This window comes from Mobula hypostoma, chromosome 8 (genome assembly GCF_963921235.1).
Source record: "Mobula hypostoma chromosome 8, sMobHyp1.1, whole genome shotgun sequence".
In the NCBI taxonomy this organism is placed as follows: Eukaryota; Metazoa; Chordata; class Chondrichthyes; order Myliobatiformes; family Myliobatidae; genus Mobula; species Mobula hypostoma.
The window spans coordinates 103938216-103960164 of record NC_086104.1 but is presented as its reverse complement, the minus strand read 5'-3'; the positions used below and the strand labels follow the sequence as shown (position 1 = coordinate 103960164).

The window sequence follows — 21949 nt, the reverse complement described above, 5'->3', positions numbered from 1 at the left end:
AGAGGTAGGAAGAAAATATATGGCCACTTGAGAATGCTTCACAGTCAAAACAAAACTCTGTTTCTGAATAGTAATCTGTAATTGTCACATGTACCAAGTTACAGTGTAATACTTTGTTTGTGTTCCACCTTTGCAATGCAATGCACACATAAATACATCAAAGTAGTACAAAAGGCAAAAAGCAGAATATATTGGTATAGTTACAGAACAAGTGCACTGCAGGTTGACTATCAGGTGTACGAGTTATAATGAGGTCGACGGATATCAGGAGTTCATCTATAGGAGGTCTGGTAAGTAGTCTGACAAGAGTGGGATAGAATTGTCCTTGAGCTTGGTGGTACGTGCTCAGGCCTTTGTATCCTCTGCCCAACAGGGGGGAGGAGAAAGGAAAATTACTGGCGTGAATGGGGTTCTTAATTATGTTGGCTGTTTTCCTGAAGCAGCAGGAAGTGTATACAGAGACAATGGGGAGGAGGCTGCTTTTCACAATGTCTGGACTGCGCTCAGAACTGCAGTTTCTTACATTCCTGGGCAGAGCAGTTGCTGTACCAAGCTGTGACACATTCAGGTACGATGCTTTCTGTGGTGCATCTGTAAAAATGAGTGAGTCATTGGGGACAGGCCAAATTTCCTTAGCCTTCTGAGGAAAGTATGCTTTCTTCACCATCATCTTGGTTGGACCGGGAGAAATTATTAGTGATATTGACACCGACGAACTTGAAGATCTTGACTGTCAGCATCACTGACACAGTCAGGTCTCTGTACACCACCCGATTTCTTGAGGTCAATGACCAGATTGCTCTGCTTTACTCCATTCTAATATATGATCTTCAATTTATCTGAGAGTCCTCATGCAGGATTCCCTAAAGCAGTGGTCCCCAACCACCGGGCCGCAAAGCATGTGCTACCAGGCCGCGAGGAAACAATATGATTTGGCGATATGAAACGATATGAGTCAGCTGCACCTTTCCTCATTCCCTGTCACGCCCACTGTTGAACTTGAACGCACGCGAGGTCATTACGCACGCGAGGTCACCAGTCGGTCATTAACCTACAACTACTCGATGAGCAAAAAACAAACGTCTTTGGAAGAGATGGTAGGGGACATAAAAGGCCTAACAATGATGAAAACGCAGAGACAGCTGAGGTCGAGACTGCAAAAAAGAAGAAAGTTCCCTTCAACAGAAAATACGAGTCATTCATAAAATATGCCTTTAATGCAACCGGTGACTCACACGCTCCAAGCCCCCTGTGTGTGATATGTGGAGACAAACTATCTAATGAGGCAATGGAGCCCTCAAAACTGCTTCAGCACCTTGAGTCCAAGCACCCTGCACTTAAAGACAAACCCGCCGAGTTTTTTGAGCGGAAAAAACATGAGCGAGCGGGACAGAAGCAAGTGCTGAGAGCCACCACTTCCACAAATGCTGCTGCTCTGACAGCGCCGTACTTAGTGGCTAGCCCTATTGCTAAGGCTAAGAAGCCTTTCACTGTTGGTGAAGAATTGACTCTGCCTGCTGCCAAGGACATGTGCCGTGAACTGTTGGGAGAAGCTGCAGCTAACAAGATGGCACAGGTTTCTCTTCCAGCTGAAATTGTTGAAGTTATCAATCACATGAAAGCAAAACCCCTTAACTCACGTCTGTTTGAGTAGCTTTGCGAGGAAATGGATACAGAGCACAAACGCTTCTCTTACACACTGAAGTCAGGTGGCTATCAAGGGGGAGAGCCCTGGCCAGGGTTTTTAAGATAAGAGAGCAGCTATAGAGATTTCTTTCAGGTAAAAAGTCACCACTGGCAGCACACCTCAGTGACGAGGAGTGGATAGCAAAACTCGCTTATCTGTGTGACATCTTCAATCTGCTCAATGAACTCAATTTGTCACTTCAGGGGAAAATGACAACTGTCTTCAAGGTGGCAGATAAAGTGTCTGTTTTCAAAGCCAAACTGGAACTGTGGGGACGGCGAGTGGACAGGGGCATATTTGACATGTTCCCAACATTAACTGGGATTTTGGGAGAGACTGAGACTGCACCGTCTTTCTCACATCTGGTGCGCGATCACCTATCTTCGCTGTCGACAGAATTCGAGCGTTACTTCCCAACCGCAAATGACCCAAGACGTGCAAAGGAATGGGTCTGTGACCCATTTGTGAATGTCCCCGGTGAATCATCCATGTCAGCGCGGGAAGAAAATCAACACCCTGAGCTTGCAAGTGATGGTGGGCCGAAAAGTATGTTTGACATAACATCTCTGCCGGCATTCTGGATCAAAGTCAAGGCTGAATATCCTGAGATAGCCTCGAAAGCACTGAAAACGTTGCTTCCATTTCCAACATCATATCTCTGTGAAGCGGGGTTTTCTGCAATGAATGCAACGAAAACTAAATTGCAGAATAGGCTGGACATAAGGAACCCCCTTCGAGTATCGCTGTCTCCCATCACCCCTCGATAGGACCGTCTTGTTGCAGGGAAACAGGCCCAGGGCTCCCACTGATTCAGTGATATTGGTGTGTTGCAATGTTTTTATAAGACCATAAGACCATAAGACAAAGAGCCATTCGGCCCATCGAGTCTGCTCCGCCATTTTATCATGAGCTGACCCATTTTCTCCTATTTAGTCCCACTCCCCTGCCTTCTCACCATAACCTTTGATGCCCTGGCTACTCAGATACCTATCAATCTCTGCCTTAAATACACCCAATGACTTGGCCTCCACTGCTGCCCGTGGCAACAAGTTCCATAGATTCACCACCCTCTGGCTAAAAAAATTTCTTAGCATTTCTGTTCTGAATGGGCGCCCTTCAATCCTTAAGTCATGCCCTCTCGTACTAGACTCCCCCATCATGGGAAACAACTTTGCCACATCCACTCTGTCCATGCCTTTTAACATTCAAAATGTTTCTATGAGGTCTCCCCTCATTCTTCTAAACTCCAAGGAATACAGTCCAACAGCGGACAAACGTTCCTCATATGTTAACCCTCTCATTCCCAGAATCATTCTACTGAATCTTCTCTGTACCCTCTCCAACGTCAGCACATCCTTTCTTAAATAAGGAGACCAAAACTGCCCGCAGTACTCCAAGTGAGGTCTCACCAGTGCCTTATAGAGCCTCAACATCACATCCCTGCTCCTATACTCTATTCCTCTAGAAATGAATGCCAACATTGCATTCGCCTTCTTCATTACTTCACTATATGTTCATATGAGGAAAATATGTGTGTTTAATATCCAAACGTTACTTAAAAAGTTATGATGCTGTTGACTTATAAGTGACTTATGATTGACTTATCACTATATTCATGTGCGGAAAATATGCGCTGTGTGTTTAATATTAAATTCATTAGATAAACTCTCTTAGAAATGAAATCGAGTGTATTAACCACTTATAAGTGACTTATCGTTGACTTATCACCTATATTCCGGTTGTGATTAACACCCCCACCCCACCCCCACCCCCGTCGGCCAGTCCACAAGAATATTGTCAATATTAAACCAGTTCACGGTGCAAAAAAGGTTGGGGACCCCTGCCCTAAAGGTTAACTTGCAATTTGAGTCGGTGGTAAGGAAGGCAAATGCAACAATAGCATTCATTACAAGAGGACTAGAATATAAAAGCAAGGATGTAATACCAAGGTTTTATAAAGCATTTGTCAGAGTGCACCAGGAGTTTTGTGAGCTGTTTTGGGCCCCTTATATAAGAAAGGACGTACTGGTATTGAAGAGGGTCGAGAGATTGTTTGTGAGAATGATTCTGGGAATGAAAGCATTAATGTCTGAGGAGCACTTGATGGCTCTGGGCCTGTACTTGCTGGAGTTTAGAAGAGTGGGGGAGGGATCTCATTGAAACCTATCAAATATTGAATTGCCTCAACAGAGTGGGCGTGAAGAGGAAGTTTCTTACAGTGGGGGAGTCCAGGACCAGAGGGCACAGCCTCGGAATAGAAGGATGTGCCTTTACAAAAGAGATGAGGAGGAATTTCTTTAGCCAGAGAGTGGTAAATTGTTGAATTCATTGCCACAGATGGCTGTGGAGGCCAAGTCATTGGGTATATTTAAAGGTTGATAGATGCTTGATTAGGATAAGGGTATCAAAGGTTACAGGGAGAAGACAAGAGAATGCGGTTAAGAGGGATAATTAATCAGCCATGGTGGAATGGCAGGGCAGACTCGATGGGCCAAATGGCTTAATTCTGCTCCTATGTCTTATGGTCTTATGGTCTTAAACGTGTTCATTGACTGAGCATTTACAACACTCTGGGTCTAACAAGTTACAAATATTCACCACACTATGAATTACTTCAGTTCTAACTCACACAGAGATTTTAAACCACTTTTTATAACATGGCTTATATCGTAAATACACACTGGTATTTATGAATTTATGTACATTTTATTCCATATCTGTACTTTAACCTCAAACTTTATATTTTTATTCTTTATATTGGTTGAGTGTTGTTTTTGCATTGCATATTGCACCAAAACACCACAGCAAATTCCAAGTATATGTAAACGTGTACGGCAATTAAAGTTGATTCCTGAAGTTGATCCTTGAAACGGAGGTATAAAGTGGTAAAAATTAAGTCTGCCTATACTCAGCCATCATGGAAAGCAGCTGAAAGAGTCCATCTCCAACGTTCATTGTTAACTTTTCTAGATTTATGTGGACACAAGGTATATGAGAAATCCCATCACTGCTGAGATCTGTAGAAAGTACTGACTGATCTCTTGATGTGACTGACCAGCTGTCACATTGATTAGGCAGGCTGCAACCTGCCGATAAAGCACGTGTAGCAATGGTGGGCGAGTGTAAGCATGGCCATTGTGACTGCTTTTTAGACAGATCTACTCGTTGCTCATCTGGAAATACTCTATTGTTAGGGTTAATGTTTAGAGACTTAGACCGTGATAGACTTTGGCTGAAGGCCAGTGTGCAGATAAGTAATTATATTAACAAACCTCCCTGCCTGACTGCTCCGTTCTGAGAAGAATGACATCATCCTGCGGGCTGTCTTGGCAGTAGAGCAGAACAGGCTTGCGAGGGCAGGGTTTAAAAAAGAGTAAAAGTCTCTGACTGCTTAACAGGAACCATGTGAGAAGTTCATATCCATTAATAGTCCAGTACAAGTCAGAGAACGGTATAAAATTGTGAGGGAGTTGTTTTGTGGAGTGCCTGCTGTTCAAAGTTCAGTCTTCTCTACAGATTTGGTAAAAAAGCGTTCACCGTCCAATTAATTATTACAACACAATTCACAGAGATGAGCCTTGCTAGTGCACTGCAGAGGTTTTTGATTCTGGAGTTCCCCAAACCCAACCACACAAGAAATAAGAAATAAACATTGCAGTTGCTGAAGATCTGAAGTATAATCTCACAGGGTCAAGTTAGGACGAGCTCATGTCAAGTTTATTGTCGTATACAGTACACGAGTAAAATGATGTATGGGTACAATGAAAAATTTGTTTTGATCTGAAATATTAACTGTTTCTCTTAACTCACAGGTATTCACTGATCACCTACCAGTGCTTCAGATTCAGAGATTCATCAGATAGATTTTCAATATACAGGTAGATTGAGAAAATCAGGTTGGTGCTGGATCCCAAGAGAGGGAATTTGTAGAATGCCTACAAGGTGGCTCTTTAGAGCAGTTTGTGATTGAACCCATAAGAGAAAAGGCAATTCTGGATTGGGTGTTGTGCAATGAAGCAGTTTTGATTAGGGAGCTTATGGTAAAGGAACCCTAAGGAAGCAGTGATCATAATATTATTGAACTCACCCTGTTGTTTGAGAGGGAGAAGTTGATTGGAAGGGAACACTAGCAGGGGTGATGGCAGGACAGCAATGGCTCAAATTTCTGGAAACAGTTCAGAAGGCTTAGGATGGATACATCCTAAAGATGAAGAATCATTTTAAAGGGAAGATGAAGCAACCATGGCTGACGAGGGAAGTCAAGGACAGTATAAAAACAAAATAGAGGGCATATAATATAGCAAAAATTAGTGGGAAGTTAGAGAATAAGAAAGCTTCTGAAAACCAACAACTAAAACATTTTTTTTCATTTATATAAAGAGTAAAAGAGATGTAAGACTGAATATTCAGCTGCTGATAATTGACTCTGAAGAGGTTGTAATGGGGACAAAGAAATGGCCAATGAACTTGCTAAGTATCTTGTATCAGTCTCCACTGTGGAGTACAATAGCAGTATGCCAGAAATTTCATAGTCTCAGGGGGTAGAAGTGAGTACAGTTGCTACTACTAAGGAGAAGGTGTTTGGGAAGTTGAAAGGTATGAAAGTAGATAAGTTACCAGGACCAGATGGACTACACCCCAGGGCTCTAAATAAGCTAGCTGAAGAGATTGTGGGGGCATTAGTGATGATTTTTCAAGAATCATTAGATTCTGCCATGGTTCCAGAGGACTGGAAAATTGTAAATGTCATTCCACTCTTCAAGAAGGTAAGGAGACAGAAGAAAGGAAATTAAAAGCCAGTTAGCCTTACTTCAGTGGTAGGAAAGATGTTGGAGTCCATTATTAAGGATGAGGTTTTGGGGTACTTGGAATTACATGATAAAGAAGAACAAAGTCAGCATGGTTTCCTTAAGGGAAAAATTTCTCTGACAAATCTGTTCAAAATCTTTGAGAAGATAACAAGCACGACAGTAAAAAGACAATTGGTGGATGTTGTGTACCTGGATTTTCAGAAGGCCTTTGCAAAGGTGCCACAGATTAAGCTAGTTAACAAGAAAAAAGCCCATGGTATTACAGGAAAGTTATTAGCATGGATAGCAGATCGGGTGACTGACAGGGGGCAAAGAGGAGCCTTTTCTATTCGGCTGCCAGTGACTAGTGGCGTTCTGCAGGGGCTAGTATTGTGACCGCTTCTTTTCACATTATATGTCAATGATTTGGATGATGGAATTGATGTCTTTGTGCCCAAGTTTGCTGATGATGCAAATATAGGTGGGTGGACAGCTAATGTTGAGGAAGCAGGGAGTCTGTAGAAGGACTTAGACAGATTGGGAGCATGGGCAAAGAATTGGGTCATGCACTTTGGTAGAAAAAAATAAAGGCATAGTATATTTTCTAAATGGGGAGAAATTTTTAAAAATCAGGTGCAAAGGGACTTAGGAGTTCTTGTGCAGAATCCCCTAAAGGTTAACTTGCAGGTTGAGTTGGTGGTAAGGAAGTCAAATGCAATGTTAGCATTAACTTTGAGAGGACTAGATTATAAAATCAAGGATATAATGCTGAAGTATTATAAGGCATTGGTGAGACTTCACTTGGAGTATTGTGAGCAGTTTTGGACCCCTTATTTAAGAAAGGATGTGCTGACATTGAAGGAAGTTCAGAGGAGGTTCACCTACCATCTTCTAGCGATCCTTCTTCCCTACCCCTCACCTTTTTATTCTGGTGTCTTCCTCCTTTCTTTCCAGTCCTGAAGAAGGGTCTTGGTCTGAAACGTCAGCTATTTATTATTTGCCAAAGATGCTGCTCGACCTTCTGAGGTCCTTCAGTATTTTGTATGGGTGGCTTTGGATTTCCAGCATCTGTAGAATTTTTTTGTGTTTATGGTGTTCAACAAATGTTCCCCTCATGTCAGTCACAGTTCTCCTCTGCTTTGTGACCTCCAGTGAAAGACCTGCTCAATCAAAGGGGGTGCCCTCTATCCAGACCCCTCATGATCCTTTTTACTTTTAGCAGATCTTCTCTCAGCCTTCTCTTCTTCAGAGAAGTAAGGCATCTTCCATCTCCCCTGCATCCTCTCAGCATCCTTCCTACAGAGTGACATTCAATGCAATACTCTCACCGAGGCCACACCACTATTTTATAAAGGTTCAGTGTGACTTCTTTGCTTTTACACCCTGTTGCCTTTATTAATAAACTGTGATTACCCTACTAGCCGCTTCTTCAGTCTGCCCTACCATTGTCAATGGTCAATGCACCCTGACACAAGATCCCATTTGAATAGTATCTATTGTTGCTCCTCTTCCTTCATCCTCATGAAATGCAACACTGCTTTCTCCATGATGAACTTCACCTCCCACCAGTCTCCCCATTCCACCACCCTTTTTATTTCCTTCTGCAGGTTATCCCAGTTCTCTTTGCAGCTCTCAGTTCTGCTCAGATGTGAGTTATCTGCTAAGTTCTTGGTCATTATTAGCTGAACACTCCTTTACAGTGTAGACACTGTCCTGGGATTGCCCAGTCCTGACCCCACCCCCCATCAGACTTTCTGTGGCAGAACAGAAAAACTACTGCCTCATACGAAAATCACAGCCAAGTTTCCTTTAGGAGACACAAACTTCTGTGTCATATAGGATTATTGACAACCAATATTACTCAATAACAGGTATACTGCTTTGGACACTGTTGGGTGGGGGACCTACCAGGGGAAAGCCACAATGCCCAGGCCTCTGGCTGTGTGGCTCAGCAGGGAAGGGGGAGAAGAGTGCAGTAGTGATAGGGTATTCCACAGTTAGACGAGGAGACAGGAGATTCTACAGACGTGAAAGATGCACCCAGATGATGTATTACCTCTCAGGTGCCAGGGCCAGGGATGACTTGAATTGGGTTCACAGCATTCTGAAGGAGGAGAGTAAGCAGACTGAAGTGCTGATAAATATTGGCACCAATGACATAGGCAGGAAAAGGAGTGAGAATATAGGGAGTGAGGCTCAAAGCTGCAAAACAGGACCTCAGGGGTAGTAGTCTCTGGATAGAAGATGGGGCAATGAGAAACCCATTGAAAGGTTTGGAAGCTACCATTTTCAACCTCCAGCTGAAAGGATGGCAATGCTTTTCTCTGAATCGAGTCCACGCGTGTGTATCAAGTATTCATGTTTCAATGGAACCTAATTGCTCTGTTTAAATAAAAGCGAAAGGAATATCTCCTGAGATATTAAATACTCATAAAACAATGCCATGAATAATTTGCACCCCAAAAGACAATCCGATCTCAGTGCACAGAGGATTTCAGAAACATCCATCGGCCTGTCTGCTTTGATGTCAGAGGTAACACCGATAGTGTCCTTTGCAGAATAATTCTGGGTCAGTTTGTACCTTAATTGTGCAAATATGAAGTACAGCTTGGGTTAGGTAGCTGAATGGGTTACTGAAAATAAACCAACAAACAACATACTTCCCATTCTCACTTTATATATTTTTCAATATGTCCCCATTGCCTTTCACTTCACCTTTATATACTTTACTTTATTGTCGCCAAACAATTGATACTGGAACGTACAATCACCACAGCGATATTTGATTCTGCGCTTCGCGCTCCCTAGAGTACAAATCGATAGTAAATATTAAAAATTTAAATTATAAATCATAAACAGAAAATAGAAAAGGGAAAATACGGTACTGCAAAAAAACCGAGAGGCAGGTCCGGATATTTGGAAGGTTCGGCCCAGATCTGAGTCAGGATCCGTTTAGCAGTCTTATCACAGTTGGAAAGAAGCTGTTCGCAAATCTGGCTGTACGAGTCTTCAAGCTCCTGAGCCTTCTCCCAGAGGGAAGAGGGACGAAAAGTGTGTTGTCTGGGTGGGTCGTGTCCTTTGTTATCCTGGCAGCACTGCTCCAACAGCGTGCGGTGTAAAGTGAGTCTAAGGACGGAAGGTTGGATATACAGTCAGCAGCCACTTTATTAGGTACCCCTGCGCATTAACGCAAATATCTGAATGGCCAATCATGTGGCAGCAGCTCAGTGCATAAAAATTTGCAGTGTGGTAGAGGTTCAGTTGTTGTCAGACCAAACACCAGAATGGGGAAGAAATGTGATCTAAGTGACTTTGACCATGGAATGAGTGTTGGTTCCAAACAGTTTGGTTTGCATCCCTCAGGAACTGCCGAGCTGCTGAGGGTTTTCAGGCACAGCAGTCTCTAGGGTTTATAGAGAATGGTGTGGGAGGCAGAACAAGAACGTCCAGTGAGCAGCTGTTCTGTGGCGAAAATGCACTGTTAATGAGAGAGGTCAGAGGAGAATGGCCAGACTGGTTCAAGCTGACAGGAAGGCGACAGTAACTCAAATAACCAAGCATTACAACAACGGTGCGCAGAAGAACATCTCTGAACATACAACATGTCAAACCTTGGACTGGATGGGCTACAGCAGCAGAAGACCACAAACATACACTCAGTGGCCATTTTATTAGATATCTAGTAAAGTGGCCATTTAGTGTAGAGGATGGGAGGTAGAGACGTGGTGGACAAGGGATGCTGTGACACTAATTTAGTTTTTCTCTAATAGACAGCCATTTGAGTCTACACGAGGACAATCCATTCTTGCAATGACCTCATTGCAGTGTTTCGTTTAGTTGCCGCAAGGATTTCATAGTGGATGACCACGTACATTCCATGTGTGTGTGAAATGTCTTTGTCAGATCTGGTTTGAGTTGCAATGAGAATTATTTCTTTCAACCGTACAATTATTTCCAGCTGTTCTTGTTTAGCTCTTTACCTAGAACAGGGACATTGTACAGAACTCTAGCTTTGTCACATGATTTGGGGAGGAAGATGACGAGAGTGTCAAATGAAGCAGAGAAATTACGTGAAATAGCCAAGATTTTAGGCAAAGCCTTCATAGATTTATAGAGTCATAGTCCGTGCTGACACAGTGCCTACCAAGCTAGTCCCAGTTTCCTGCCTTCGGCCCAAACCCTTCAGGCTGCATCACTCCATGCACCCACCCGAGTGCTTCTTAAAGGATCAGAATCAGATTCAGGTTTAATATCACGTGAAATTTCTTGTCTTTGCGGCAGCTCCTCAAAGATGTTCTGGATATTACGGAGGCTGGTGCCCATGATGGAGCTGATCGAGTTTACAAGTTAATTGTACCTGCCTCTACTCTTCCTCTGCTCGTTCCATGTACTGACCATCCTCTGTGTAAAAATGTTGCCCCTCAGGTCCCTTTTAAAAATCTCCCCCCTCAGTTTAAACCTATGCCCCTTAGTTTAGGACTTCCCTACCCCAGGGAGAAGATTGTTCCCATCCACCTTATCTATGCCTCCCATAGTTTTAAACATTTCTGTAAAATTGACTTCATAAACAAAATGATAAGGAGTATAGGTAGGATAAATGCAAGCAGGCTTTTTGCACTGAGGTTAAATGAGATTAAAACTAGTAGTCCAGGTCATGGATTAATGATTAAGTGGAGCATGAGGGGGAGTTTCTTCACTCAGAGGGTGGTGAGAGTGTGAAACCAGCGGAAGTGATGGATGTGGGTTCAATTTTAATAGTTAAGAGAGGTTTGGACAGGGACGTGGATCGGAGGGCTCTAGTCCAGGTGCAGGTGATGAAATTAGGTGGAATAACAGTCTAGCAAGGAGCAGACGGGTCGAAGGGCTTGATGTGGAGCTCTATTGCTCTATGACTCTATACCTACAACTACTTGAACACGCTGTGTTCTTTCATTTGTTGGGACCTACCTATAGATACGAAACCAACTCAGAATAAGGTCAAGAAAGCATGGGTCTAGTAGATCACTTGGCAGCAGTACCTCTGAAGTGTAGACTGTAGTTTCTAGTCTGAAGTGTAATCCAGGCTGACGCATCAGCGAAATACAGGGAACTGCTGAGCAACACGTACAAAATGCAGGCTGGGCAGCATCCATGGAAAAGAGTAAAGAGTTGACGTTTCAGGCAGAGACACTTGTTTGTGGCACGGGTTTGTTGTTTTGTGGCAGTAGTACAGTGCAATATTTTACAAATTACAATAAGAAAAGGTTATATACATAGATAGTATATAAATGAATAACATATCATATACAGTGATTGCCTTTAATTGGGACGTATTAGGACCAGTACATTATGGCCCAATTTAGTAGCTGCCCCAATTAGCTGAAGTTTCATGGAGTAAAAAATTTATAACAAAGACAAACTGAGTAATAAATTATGTATTTAAATGAAATACAGAACAAATTGGATTACTACCAATACTACTGCAGTGCTATAAAACCTTGTGTTGGTTCCTAATACTTAACAACAGAAGAATTCATCCACTTCACATTCTTTTAGCAGTAAATGAACAAAATCGAATCAGACACCTAGTGCAGATAATGGACTGATTTCAAATAATGATGCTGAAGACGAAATCTTTGTTTTCATTGTAACATTCAAGATGATTGCCGATACCTTCAAAGTCTTCCTAGATTCTAACTTGTTGGAGTAGTGAAATTGTTTCATTTTCACTCCTGGCCATTTCTGGCATCTCCAAACCTGAATGCTAGAAACTGCAGGGAGCAAAACAATTCTGAATTGTCTTACTGCTTATTTCTTGTCAACCAGCAATAACAAAAATCATTACTTTTATGAACACAAACACATACAACTGATACTATTTAAAACTGTTCACTATAAGCACGGTGTAGTGTCTAACGGCCATGCAAGTGCATGCAACTGGTGATAGTTAGAAGCTGTCTGGCAAAAGTTTTCTGTACTAATTAAGCCGCATTGTGTCACAAAATAACGAAGGGTATCTCTGCCATTCTTTTCAGTTAGTTTATGTTCCTTAAGAGTACCACGAGATATCAGACAGTATACCATATGCAATTAAATGATTGAGCTTTGTAATTCTTAATTTATCTAGAGGGTTAGTAAAGAAAACAAAAAGAAAAGGGGCCTATTTTAATGAAACAGTCTATTGTGCACGTTGGAGCTCATGGATTTCTGTCCATTAGTTCCCCATCGACTCCCGGACCCTCACTTCAAGTCCACTCCTCTCATGTCTTCTCTCTTCACCTCTCACTGACAAAAGACCGCGAATACCTCCTCTTAGACGCACAAGAAAGAAACAACACTCCCCTCATTGGATGACACACATTCCAAAGTCCCTGTTATCTCTGGTCATAACCCAAACACTGGTGCTACTGAGAAACTATTACATTAGCAGTGGTGAAACCTTTCTCAGGGCATACTGGGTGTGTGTGTGTATATATACACACACACATACATACACACACAGGACAGCATATATAGTGAGATTGTTTTCATGGGTTGGTTTATCGTCTGTTCGTCTGTTCAGAAATCCGATGGCAGAGGGGAAGAAACTGTTCCTGAAGTGTTGAATATGGGTCTTCAGGCTCCTGTACCTCCTCTCTGATGGTAGTGATGAGAAAAGGGCATGTCCTGGGTGGGGGTCCTCAGTGATGGGGAACCTAGTGCCACGATGGGGCTGACAGCGTTTTCAACCCTCTGCGGCTCTTTCCATTTCTGTTCATTGGCCCCTCCATACCAGATGGTGATGCAACCAGTTAGCATGTTCTCCATGGTAAATAAGTAAACAGGAATGATTTGGGCCACTGATACACCCAGGGGAATGTCCCTCCCTAAAGTGTCATGTGGCCACTGGGGCAACCCCATTGATGTGTTGATGGCAGAGATAGACCAGCTTCAGTCATGCACTATTTTTTCTCCCCTGGATATCGATGCTGAACCAGCAGTTGGCACTGTACATAAAAGCAAAATGAGAGCGTGAGAATTTGGAGCAGGTGTAAGACTATCTGTGCTCCCCTCCCCCCACCCACCCCCTTGAACTAGGCTCTGCCGTGCATCAAGAAAGTGCTGATCTTTTGCCTCTGTGATATTTTCCAGAATAGGTCCCCATGTCATGTGATTCCATTAACATTCAGAAATCGATCCGTCTCTGTTTTAAATGAACTTGGTGACCGGGCCTCTGGGGTAGGAAATTCTGAAGGTTAACCTTGAGAGGAAGGGATCTCTCCCCACCTCAGCCCTAAGCGGGCCCCTCACCATCATTCTGAGTGGACGTGGTCTCCGGTTCCAGCCTCCTCCACCCAGGGAAACATCCTGCCTGGACCCAGCTTGCTGGGCAGTCTGAGAATTCACATTTCAATCACTTGTCGTTCTTGTGTACTCACAGCACACCACAGGAACCAGTGCAGTGAAATCCCCTGAAGCAAGAACATTCTTCCTACCATAAAAGTACACTATGTTCACAATTCTCCAGAGATGCTGAAATCCAATAGGACTTACTTACTTACGCCACTGGCATTTAGGGCAGCAATGAATGTCCTCCATCTCTGGTAGCGCTCAGAGCTTCCTTCATCATATCAGTATCCTCCTCTCAGTTTTCAGTACTGTCAGTCATGCAAGACTCAGGAACACCATCGGACTCGGACGTAGAAAGATTCTTCATTGCTGTTTCTGTAACAATTTTGTTTTACCAGTCAGGGTTGTTAGCCCTGAACTGTACCCCCTAACCTGGAGGACTGGTGGACCACTCTTAGTCTGGCCTCTACCCTTTGACCTGTTTGGCATGGGTGACCCCACCAAGAGCCAAAGCATAACTCCAGCCGACATAGCTGTCTGGTCATTATGGTACACAAACCTCCAAAGCACGGCAAGGTCGTGAGCCTCTTGGAGGGCAGTAGGACTGCTTGGACTCAAATCCTCTTGTAATAAAGACAGACCCACCATTTGCCCTCCTATATCTTCACCTTAGCTATCTGTAGATTACGCACAAGGACACCTTGCCTGACCTCACAGTCCTTCTCCCACTCTCTGGACTTTCCTGTCCCCTTACCTTCCTCACCCAGTGAATCAGTGGAACCCTTCCGTCAGAAGGAATTTGGCCCAAATTTCATGCAGCAGGGTGAATATTAGAAGCTATGATGCAGGGATTCAGATCTTTAAGCATCTGTCACATAATCTGAAAAGGGTGGAGAATAAATGTACAAGAATGGTGCCAGGACTCGAGGGAGTGGGTGGGAAGTCTAGGATGTTACTTACTGGAGTAGAGAACAGAAAGGTAATTTTATACAGGTGTATAAAATGGAGGCAAATAGGCCAGTGCAGATGGGCATCTTGGTCAGCATGGACTAGATGGGCTGAAGGGCAAGTTTCCATTTTGTGTGAATCCATGACTCTAACTAATGGACAGCTCACTTTTAGATAATAGGTCCAGTGATGTTGCAGCCCTCTGGGATCAGTATTAATTCCAAAATTTCAGAAAACCAACACTTCCAGTTCATGTTAGAACTGACCACTCATGACCTCCGGTTATCCATCTGGAATGGCGATTTAGATTTCCTCCTTTCTTCACAGCTGCCTGACTACTGAGTATTTCCAGCACTCTCCTTTATCTCAGAGCACCTGAAGCTGCTGTGCCCTGCAACTTACCATTCCAGCCTTGTCTTTTTCTTTTCATAGTTCTTAACCGACTGCCTCTACTTACACCCCCTTTTGGACAGAACAGTTATGATTAACCACTGCTCTCAGGCCATCACCGTCTCTCTCTGCCAGCATCATTGGGATTCTCTTGGTCTGCTGCCAATGGAAGGTCTACGACTGAAGCATTACACTGCTTCTCTCTCCACAGATGCTGCCTGACCAGTTTGACTAGGAGTTTCTTAAATGTTGTATTCCCCCAGGCAGCGTGTTCCACACCTCTGTATGAGAACATCAGAACCTTTGCAAGCTTTCTACTTCTTACCTTTAACCTATGTCTACTGATTTTGATATCTCTGCCACGTGAAGGTGGGGGGACATTTCCTGCTGCCCACCTCATCCGTGCCCTTTGTAGTTTGATATAGCTCTACTCTCTAAGGAGAAGAAATCTAGTCTATCCAATCTCTCCTCACAACTGAAACACCCTATAACAATCAAAGTGCTGGTGAATTTACTCTGCACCCTCTCTTGTTGTGGTGCAGTGTTCAAATTGCAGTAATCCAACTATGAATGTTCTATAAAGTTGCACCAAGGTTTCCTTGCTCTTAAATTCTGCGTCCAGCTAATGAAGGCAAGGTACCCATTGGCTTCCTTACCACCTAATTACCGATGCTGCCATTTTCCGGGATCCTTTTAAAGCTTTATTCGCCACACTCACGTTGAAACATTGAAATGCACAGTGAAATGCATCATTGACAGCACAGCCCCAGGATTGTACCAGGGTAGCCCACAGGTGTCGCTGTGCATCTGGCTCCAACTCGGCACGCCCACCACTTACTAATCTTAACTTTGGGATGTGGGAAGAAACCGGAGCACCTGGAGGAAATGCACATAGTCACAGGCTGCTTACGGATAGCGGTGGGATCCAAACACTGATCAGTGAACGGTGCCGCTGTAAAGCATTTGCACTGACTGCTACTCTACCGTGCTGCCTATGTGACTTCTACACCGAAGCCCTCAATACTCCCTATGGCCCTGCCAGTCATTGTGTATGTTCTACCTAATTAGTCTTCCATAGTGCATTGTCCTACTCTTACTGGGATTAAGTTCCATCCGTCATTCCTCAGCCTGTTTTACCAATTGATTGACATGATGCTGTAGCCTCTCACTGCCCTCCCCACCGTCAACACCACCACCAGTATTTATATCATCTGCAGACTTGCTGTTCACACCTCCTGCATTCAAATCCAATGTGTTAATGCATATAACAAGAAGGAAGGGCCCCAGCACGAATCCCTGTGGCAAAATACTGGACACAGATTTCCAATCACAAAATCAATCACGACCATTGCTTTTTGGACCAGACTCCCATGTGAGATCTTGTCTGAATTATTTTTTTTAATAATGAAGACTTTAAGCCCAGGCACAAACTGTAACATGGGTGTAATTGTGCTGCATGGGCTCATTCGGCTGGAAGGGCTTTTTACTGTTCTGTATCTCTGAATGAGTAAATGGATGAGAAACTAAAGACCCATCAGATGACAGTAAAAACTGCTGAGAGGATCACCAGAGTCTCCCTTCCCCCCGTTATCGACATTTGCTAAGAGTGTTGTATACAAAGGCCCTGAAACATTGTTGAGGATCCCTACCACCCATTGCACAATCTCTTTGACCCACTACCATCAGCAAGGAGGTTCAGATGCATCAGGACGAGGACTGTCAGACTGGTAACAGCTTCTTCCCTCAGGCTGCGAGACTAATAGATGCCCTGCCACCACGAAGGTCCCGTCTCTAGGAGTTTGCTATTTCCTGTTTACCTGTGCTGTGCACTACATGCCTTTTTGAATTATATTTTATTACCTTATTTATGGTAATATTTTGTTTTATGTTTTGTTGGTGCATGGTTGTCCGGAGGAACATTTGGTTGTATGTATGTACAGTCAGAGGACAATAAACTTGAACTTGAACTTAAATACAAACAGTACATACATGTACACACACACATAAATAAATGCATACATACATACAGTACTGTGCGAAAGCGTTAGGCACACTAGATCTTTTACAGAGTTTCAGACCGTACGGTCTCCACAGAGCCCTGATCTCAACAGCAAGAGACAGAAGCAAGTAAGACAGCCAAAGTCTGCAGAAGAACTGTGGCAAGTTCTCCAAGATGCTCGGAACAACCCACTAGCACAACAGTGTACCTAAGAGAATTGATGCAGTTTTAAAGGCAAAGGGTAATCATATCAAATATTGATTAGATTTAGATTTTTTTGTTCACTGCTCTTTACAGTAATTTCTTGGATATTTACAAACTTTTGATTCATTATTTTTGAAAGTATCTTCGCTTTGCAGATTTTTTTATATGTACCTAAGACTTTTGCACAGTATGGGACATACACAGCCCAGGGATAAACCAATCATGTAGAGTGAACGTCTGCTACTTGATGTTATGTGGGGTGGGAGGCAATTCATTGTAAATTAATATGCTGTATTTTACTGAGATTTATTATCCTATAAAATATTACATTGGGTTCACTTGTCTTCATTACCCCTTCAATTATGAGCTAGGTTTGGAGTTAAATGTAAACATGCTTTAATCAATCTTCACAGGCTCGAGAAGATGTAATTCACCTGCTGAAGTCAGACAAGGTAAATCCAGAGTCTCTTGAAGCTTATTACGGTCTGGCTGTTCCTGAGAAGATTTTGCGGACATTGTATCGAGATGCCTGTCACTTCCAGGAGAAAAGTCCGGGGGAGGATGTATATGAGAAACCCATGGCAGAGGTATGAGTTCATCCTTACAACATGAAATTACCTTGCAGAAAATCATTTGGATTGTTCTTCGTATGTTGAGTTCTTGCTGTTAGGTATGTTAGTGGCAATAGTCAGATTTCACTTCTGCTAGGTGTTACTGGCAGTCATAATGCACCTCGTTAAGTTGAAAATTAGCATCCTATAGGGTAACAATGCCGATTTCCATTCTCAGGAGGGTATTGGACCAGTTCCGTGGACAGTGTCATCAAGGAGAATCTGCTCGTAATTAGTATCCATCATTAAACTGAGTCTGATGTTTCAATATCACAGGTTAACACATCTGTGTCTTTGAGGGGTCCTTGCATAACTCCACCCTGAAACAGACATTGTAGGGCTAAGCTTGTACGTTCCAATCGATGCATTGCTGGTGTTTGTAGTTCTCACCATGTAGCCTAGAATGTGCAGTGACTGCAGTAGGTTCTTAGCAGCGCTCTGCCGTACAGGTGACCACTGAGTTATGGCCGATTGCATTACAGAAACCTGCCTTCAAGAAATGCCAGCCAAATGTTTGAGATATACAACAAAATTTGCTCGTACAGAATTTTCCTGGGACAGTAATAAATACAAAGTGGATGGAAAAACAAATTGACAGTTTTTACATTTAGTCTCTCAAATCTGTGGAGCAATAACATTTGGATATTACATCACTAGGTCACCACGCTAATTGTGTTCACAGTCACAGCTGGGTCCCTCCTTTGCCAGCTTGGAGACATGAACAGACATCTCAGAAAAGTTCTAAAGTTCAAAAGTAAACTTATTCTCAAAGAACATGTATGTCAACTTATACAACCTGAGATTCATTTCCTTCTGGACATACTGAACAAATCCATAAGGGAATAATAACCTGAATAGAATCAATGAAAGACCACACCAACTTGGGTATTCAACCAGTGGGCAGAAGACAACAAACTGTGCAAATACAAAAAGAAAGAAGTAATAATAATAAATAAATAAGCAATAAATATCAGGAACATAAGATGAGGAGTCTTTGAAAGTGAATCCATAGATTACGGGAACATTTTAATGATGGGAAAAGTGAAGTTGAATGAAGTTATCCATTCTGGTTCAAGAGCCTGATGGGTGAGGGGTAGTAATTGTTTCTGAATCTGGTTGTGTGAGTCCTGAGGCTTCTGTACCTTCTTCCTGATGGCAGCGGCGAGGAGAGAGTGTATCCTGGGTGGTTGGGGTCCCTGATGATGGATGCTGCTTTTCTGTGTCAAAGTTTTATGTAAATGTGCTCAATGGTGTGGAGGGCTTTACCCATAATGGACTGGGTTGTATCCACTACTTTCTGTAGGATTTTCAGTTGCAGTGCAGTACTGTTCACATAGACTTGGACTGGAGAAGGAGTGGCAATGGAGGATCTCAGCTGTGAATGACAGCCCAATCAACAGGGTTAGGGATATATCTTCAAAGTTCGAAGTTCCAAGTACATTTATTATCAAAGTATGTATATGTCACCATATACTATAATAAGATTCAATTTCTTGCAGGCATTCGCAGTAGAACAAAGAACCAAAGAAGGCACACTGTGCAAATCAATCAATCAATCAATCAATAGATAAAGAAATAAATTCTGAGAACATGAGTTGAGAAATCCTTGAAAGGCTGTGGAATCAGTTCAGGGTTGAGTTTATTTATGCTGGTTCAGGAGCCTGACGGTCGCAGGGTGTAACTGTTCCTGAATCTGGTGGTGTGAACCTGGAGTTCCTGAACCTGTACCTCCTTCCTGATGGCAGGAACAAGAAGAGAGAATGACTCTCTCTTCAGCAGTGGGGGTCCTTGATGATGGATGCTGCTTTCTTGTGGCAGCACACCATGGAGATGTGCTCAGTGGTGGGGAGGACTTTTCCTGTGATGGACTGGGCTGTATCCACCAACTTTTGTAGGCTCTTGTGTTCTTGGCCGTTGGTATTTCCATACTAGCCTGTTATTCAACCTATCAGGATACTCTCCACTGTGTATTGACTGAGCGGAGAAGCAAATTGTACAGAGAATGTGAAGAGTCTGCAGAGGGATATAGATAGGTTAAGTGAGTGGGCCAAGGTCTGGCAGATGGAATACAACATTTATAAGTGCGAGATCATCCACTTTGGAAGGAATAATAGAAGAGCAGATTATTATTTAAGTGGTGAAAGATTACAACATGCTATTGTGCAGAGGGACTTGGGAGTGCTTGTTCATGAATCACAAAAAGTTGGCTTGCAAGTACAACAGGTTATTAAGAAGGCAAACAGAATGTTGGTCTTCATTGCTAGAGGGATTGAATTCAAGAGCAGGGAGGTCATGCTGCAACTATACAGGGTACTGGTGAGACCACACCTGGAGTACTGTGTGCAGTTCTGGTCTCCATACTTGAGGAAGGACATACTGGCTTTGGAAGCAGTGCAGAGGAGATTCACCAGGTTGATTCCAGAGATGAAGGAGTTTTGAAAGGGGTAGATAAGATAGAAGTAGGAAAGTTGTTTCCATTGGTAGGTGAGACTAGAACTAGGGGACATAGCCTCAAGATTCAGGGGCAAAGATTTAGGCCAGAGATGAGGAGAAACTGTTTCTCCCAGAGAGTGGTGAATCTGTGGAATTCTCTGCCCAGGGAAGCAGTTGAGGCTACCTCACTAAATATATTTAAGATACAGTTAGGTAGATTTTTACATAGTAGGGGAATTAAGGGTTATGGGGAAAAGGCAAATAGATGGAGCTGAGTTTATAGACAGATCAGCCATGATCTTATTGAATGGCAGGGCAGGCTCGATGGGCCGGATGGCCTAGTCCTGCTCCTATTTCTTATTTAAACTTTGACAAGGTTTTCGATGACATGCTGAATCTGCACAAACTTCTGAGAAAGTAGAGATGTGGTCATGCCTTCTTTGTAATGTACTTATGTGCTGCTATGATAACATCCAGGAATTTAAAGTTACTGACCCTCTCCACCTCCATTCCCCGAATGAGGATTGGCTCATGGACCTCTGGTTTCCTCTTCATGCAGTCAACAATCAGCTTTTGGTTTTGCTGATATTGAATGAAAGGTTGTTTTTGTGGCAAAAGAGCCAAATTTCCCTCCTATATGCTGATTCACCACCATCTTTGATCCGGCCAACAGCAGTGGTATCATCAGCAGAGTTAAATATGGCAATGGAGCTATACTTAGCCTCACAGTTATCAGTAAAAGCGAGTAGGGCAGGGGACTGAGCACACGACCTTCTGGTTCACCTGTGCTGATGGTGCACAGTGAAGATGTTGTTATTGCCATCCCATACAGATGGGGTTCTGCAAATGATGAAATCAAGGATCCAACTGCTCAGGGAGCTATCAAAGCCCAGGTCTTGAAGAATATTGATTAGTTTTGAGGTGGTGATAGTATTGAACGTTGAACTGTAGTCATTGAAGACCATCTTGATGCTTCTGAGAATCTTCACTGCCCAGATGTTCCAGGGCTGAGAGAAGAGCCAATGAAACTGCATCTGTTGTGACAGCAGGCAAACTGGAGTGGATGCAAGTCTGTCCTCGGGCAGGAATTGATATGCTTCATGACCACCTTCTCAAAGCACTTCACCACTGTGCATGTAAGTGCTACTGGGTGATAGTTACTGAAGCAGGTTACCACATTCTTCTTGGGCACTGATATGATTGAGGCCTGCTTGAAGCAGTCGGGTACCTCTGAAGTGAAAGTTTGAAGATGACATTAAACATTCCAGCCAGTTGATTCTACAGATCTTCAGTACTCGACAGTTCATGAAAGTGCCTCCATGTTCTGTCGGTCAAAGCGAGCATAGAAGACATTAAGCTCGTTTGGAGTGGAACTTTGTTGTCACATATGTTGCCTGGTTTTACTTTGTAGGATTTGATAGCATTCAAGCCCTGCCTCCCCTGTTGAGCATCGTCTGTGATTCATGTTTGGTCTGAAATTGCCACTACACATGAGAGGTGGCTTTCTGGAGGACATACCTGGATCTCTTGTACTTTCCTGGTTTGCCATTTCTGAACGTCACTGATCTAACCCTCAACA

At 43.2% G+C, this 21949-nt stretch overlaps 1 protein-coding gene across 4 annotated transcripts in view; it reads left to right on the top strand.

Annotated features, from left to right (window-relative positions):
- Window positions 1–21949, top strand: part of LOC134350811 (filamin-A-interacting protein 1-like) — a 354727-nt gene that overhangs the window by 202883 nt on the left and 129895 nt on the right. For all 4 annotated transcript variants that reach the window (XM_063056514.1, XM_063056513.1, XM_063056515.1 and 1 more), the window contains one exon: window positions 17740–17913. In XM_063056514.1, coding sequence (XP_062912584.1) covers window positions 17740–17913 — 174 coding nt within the window. The remainder of the gene's footprint in view (window positions 1–17739; window positions 17914–21949) is intronic.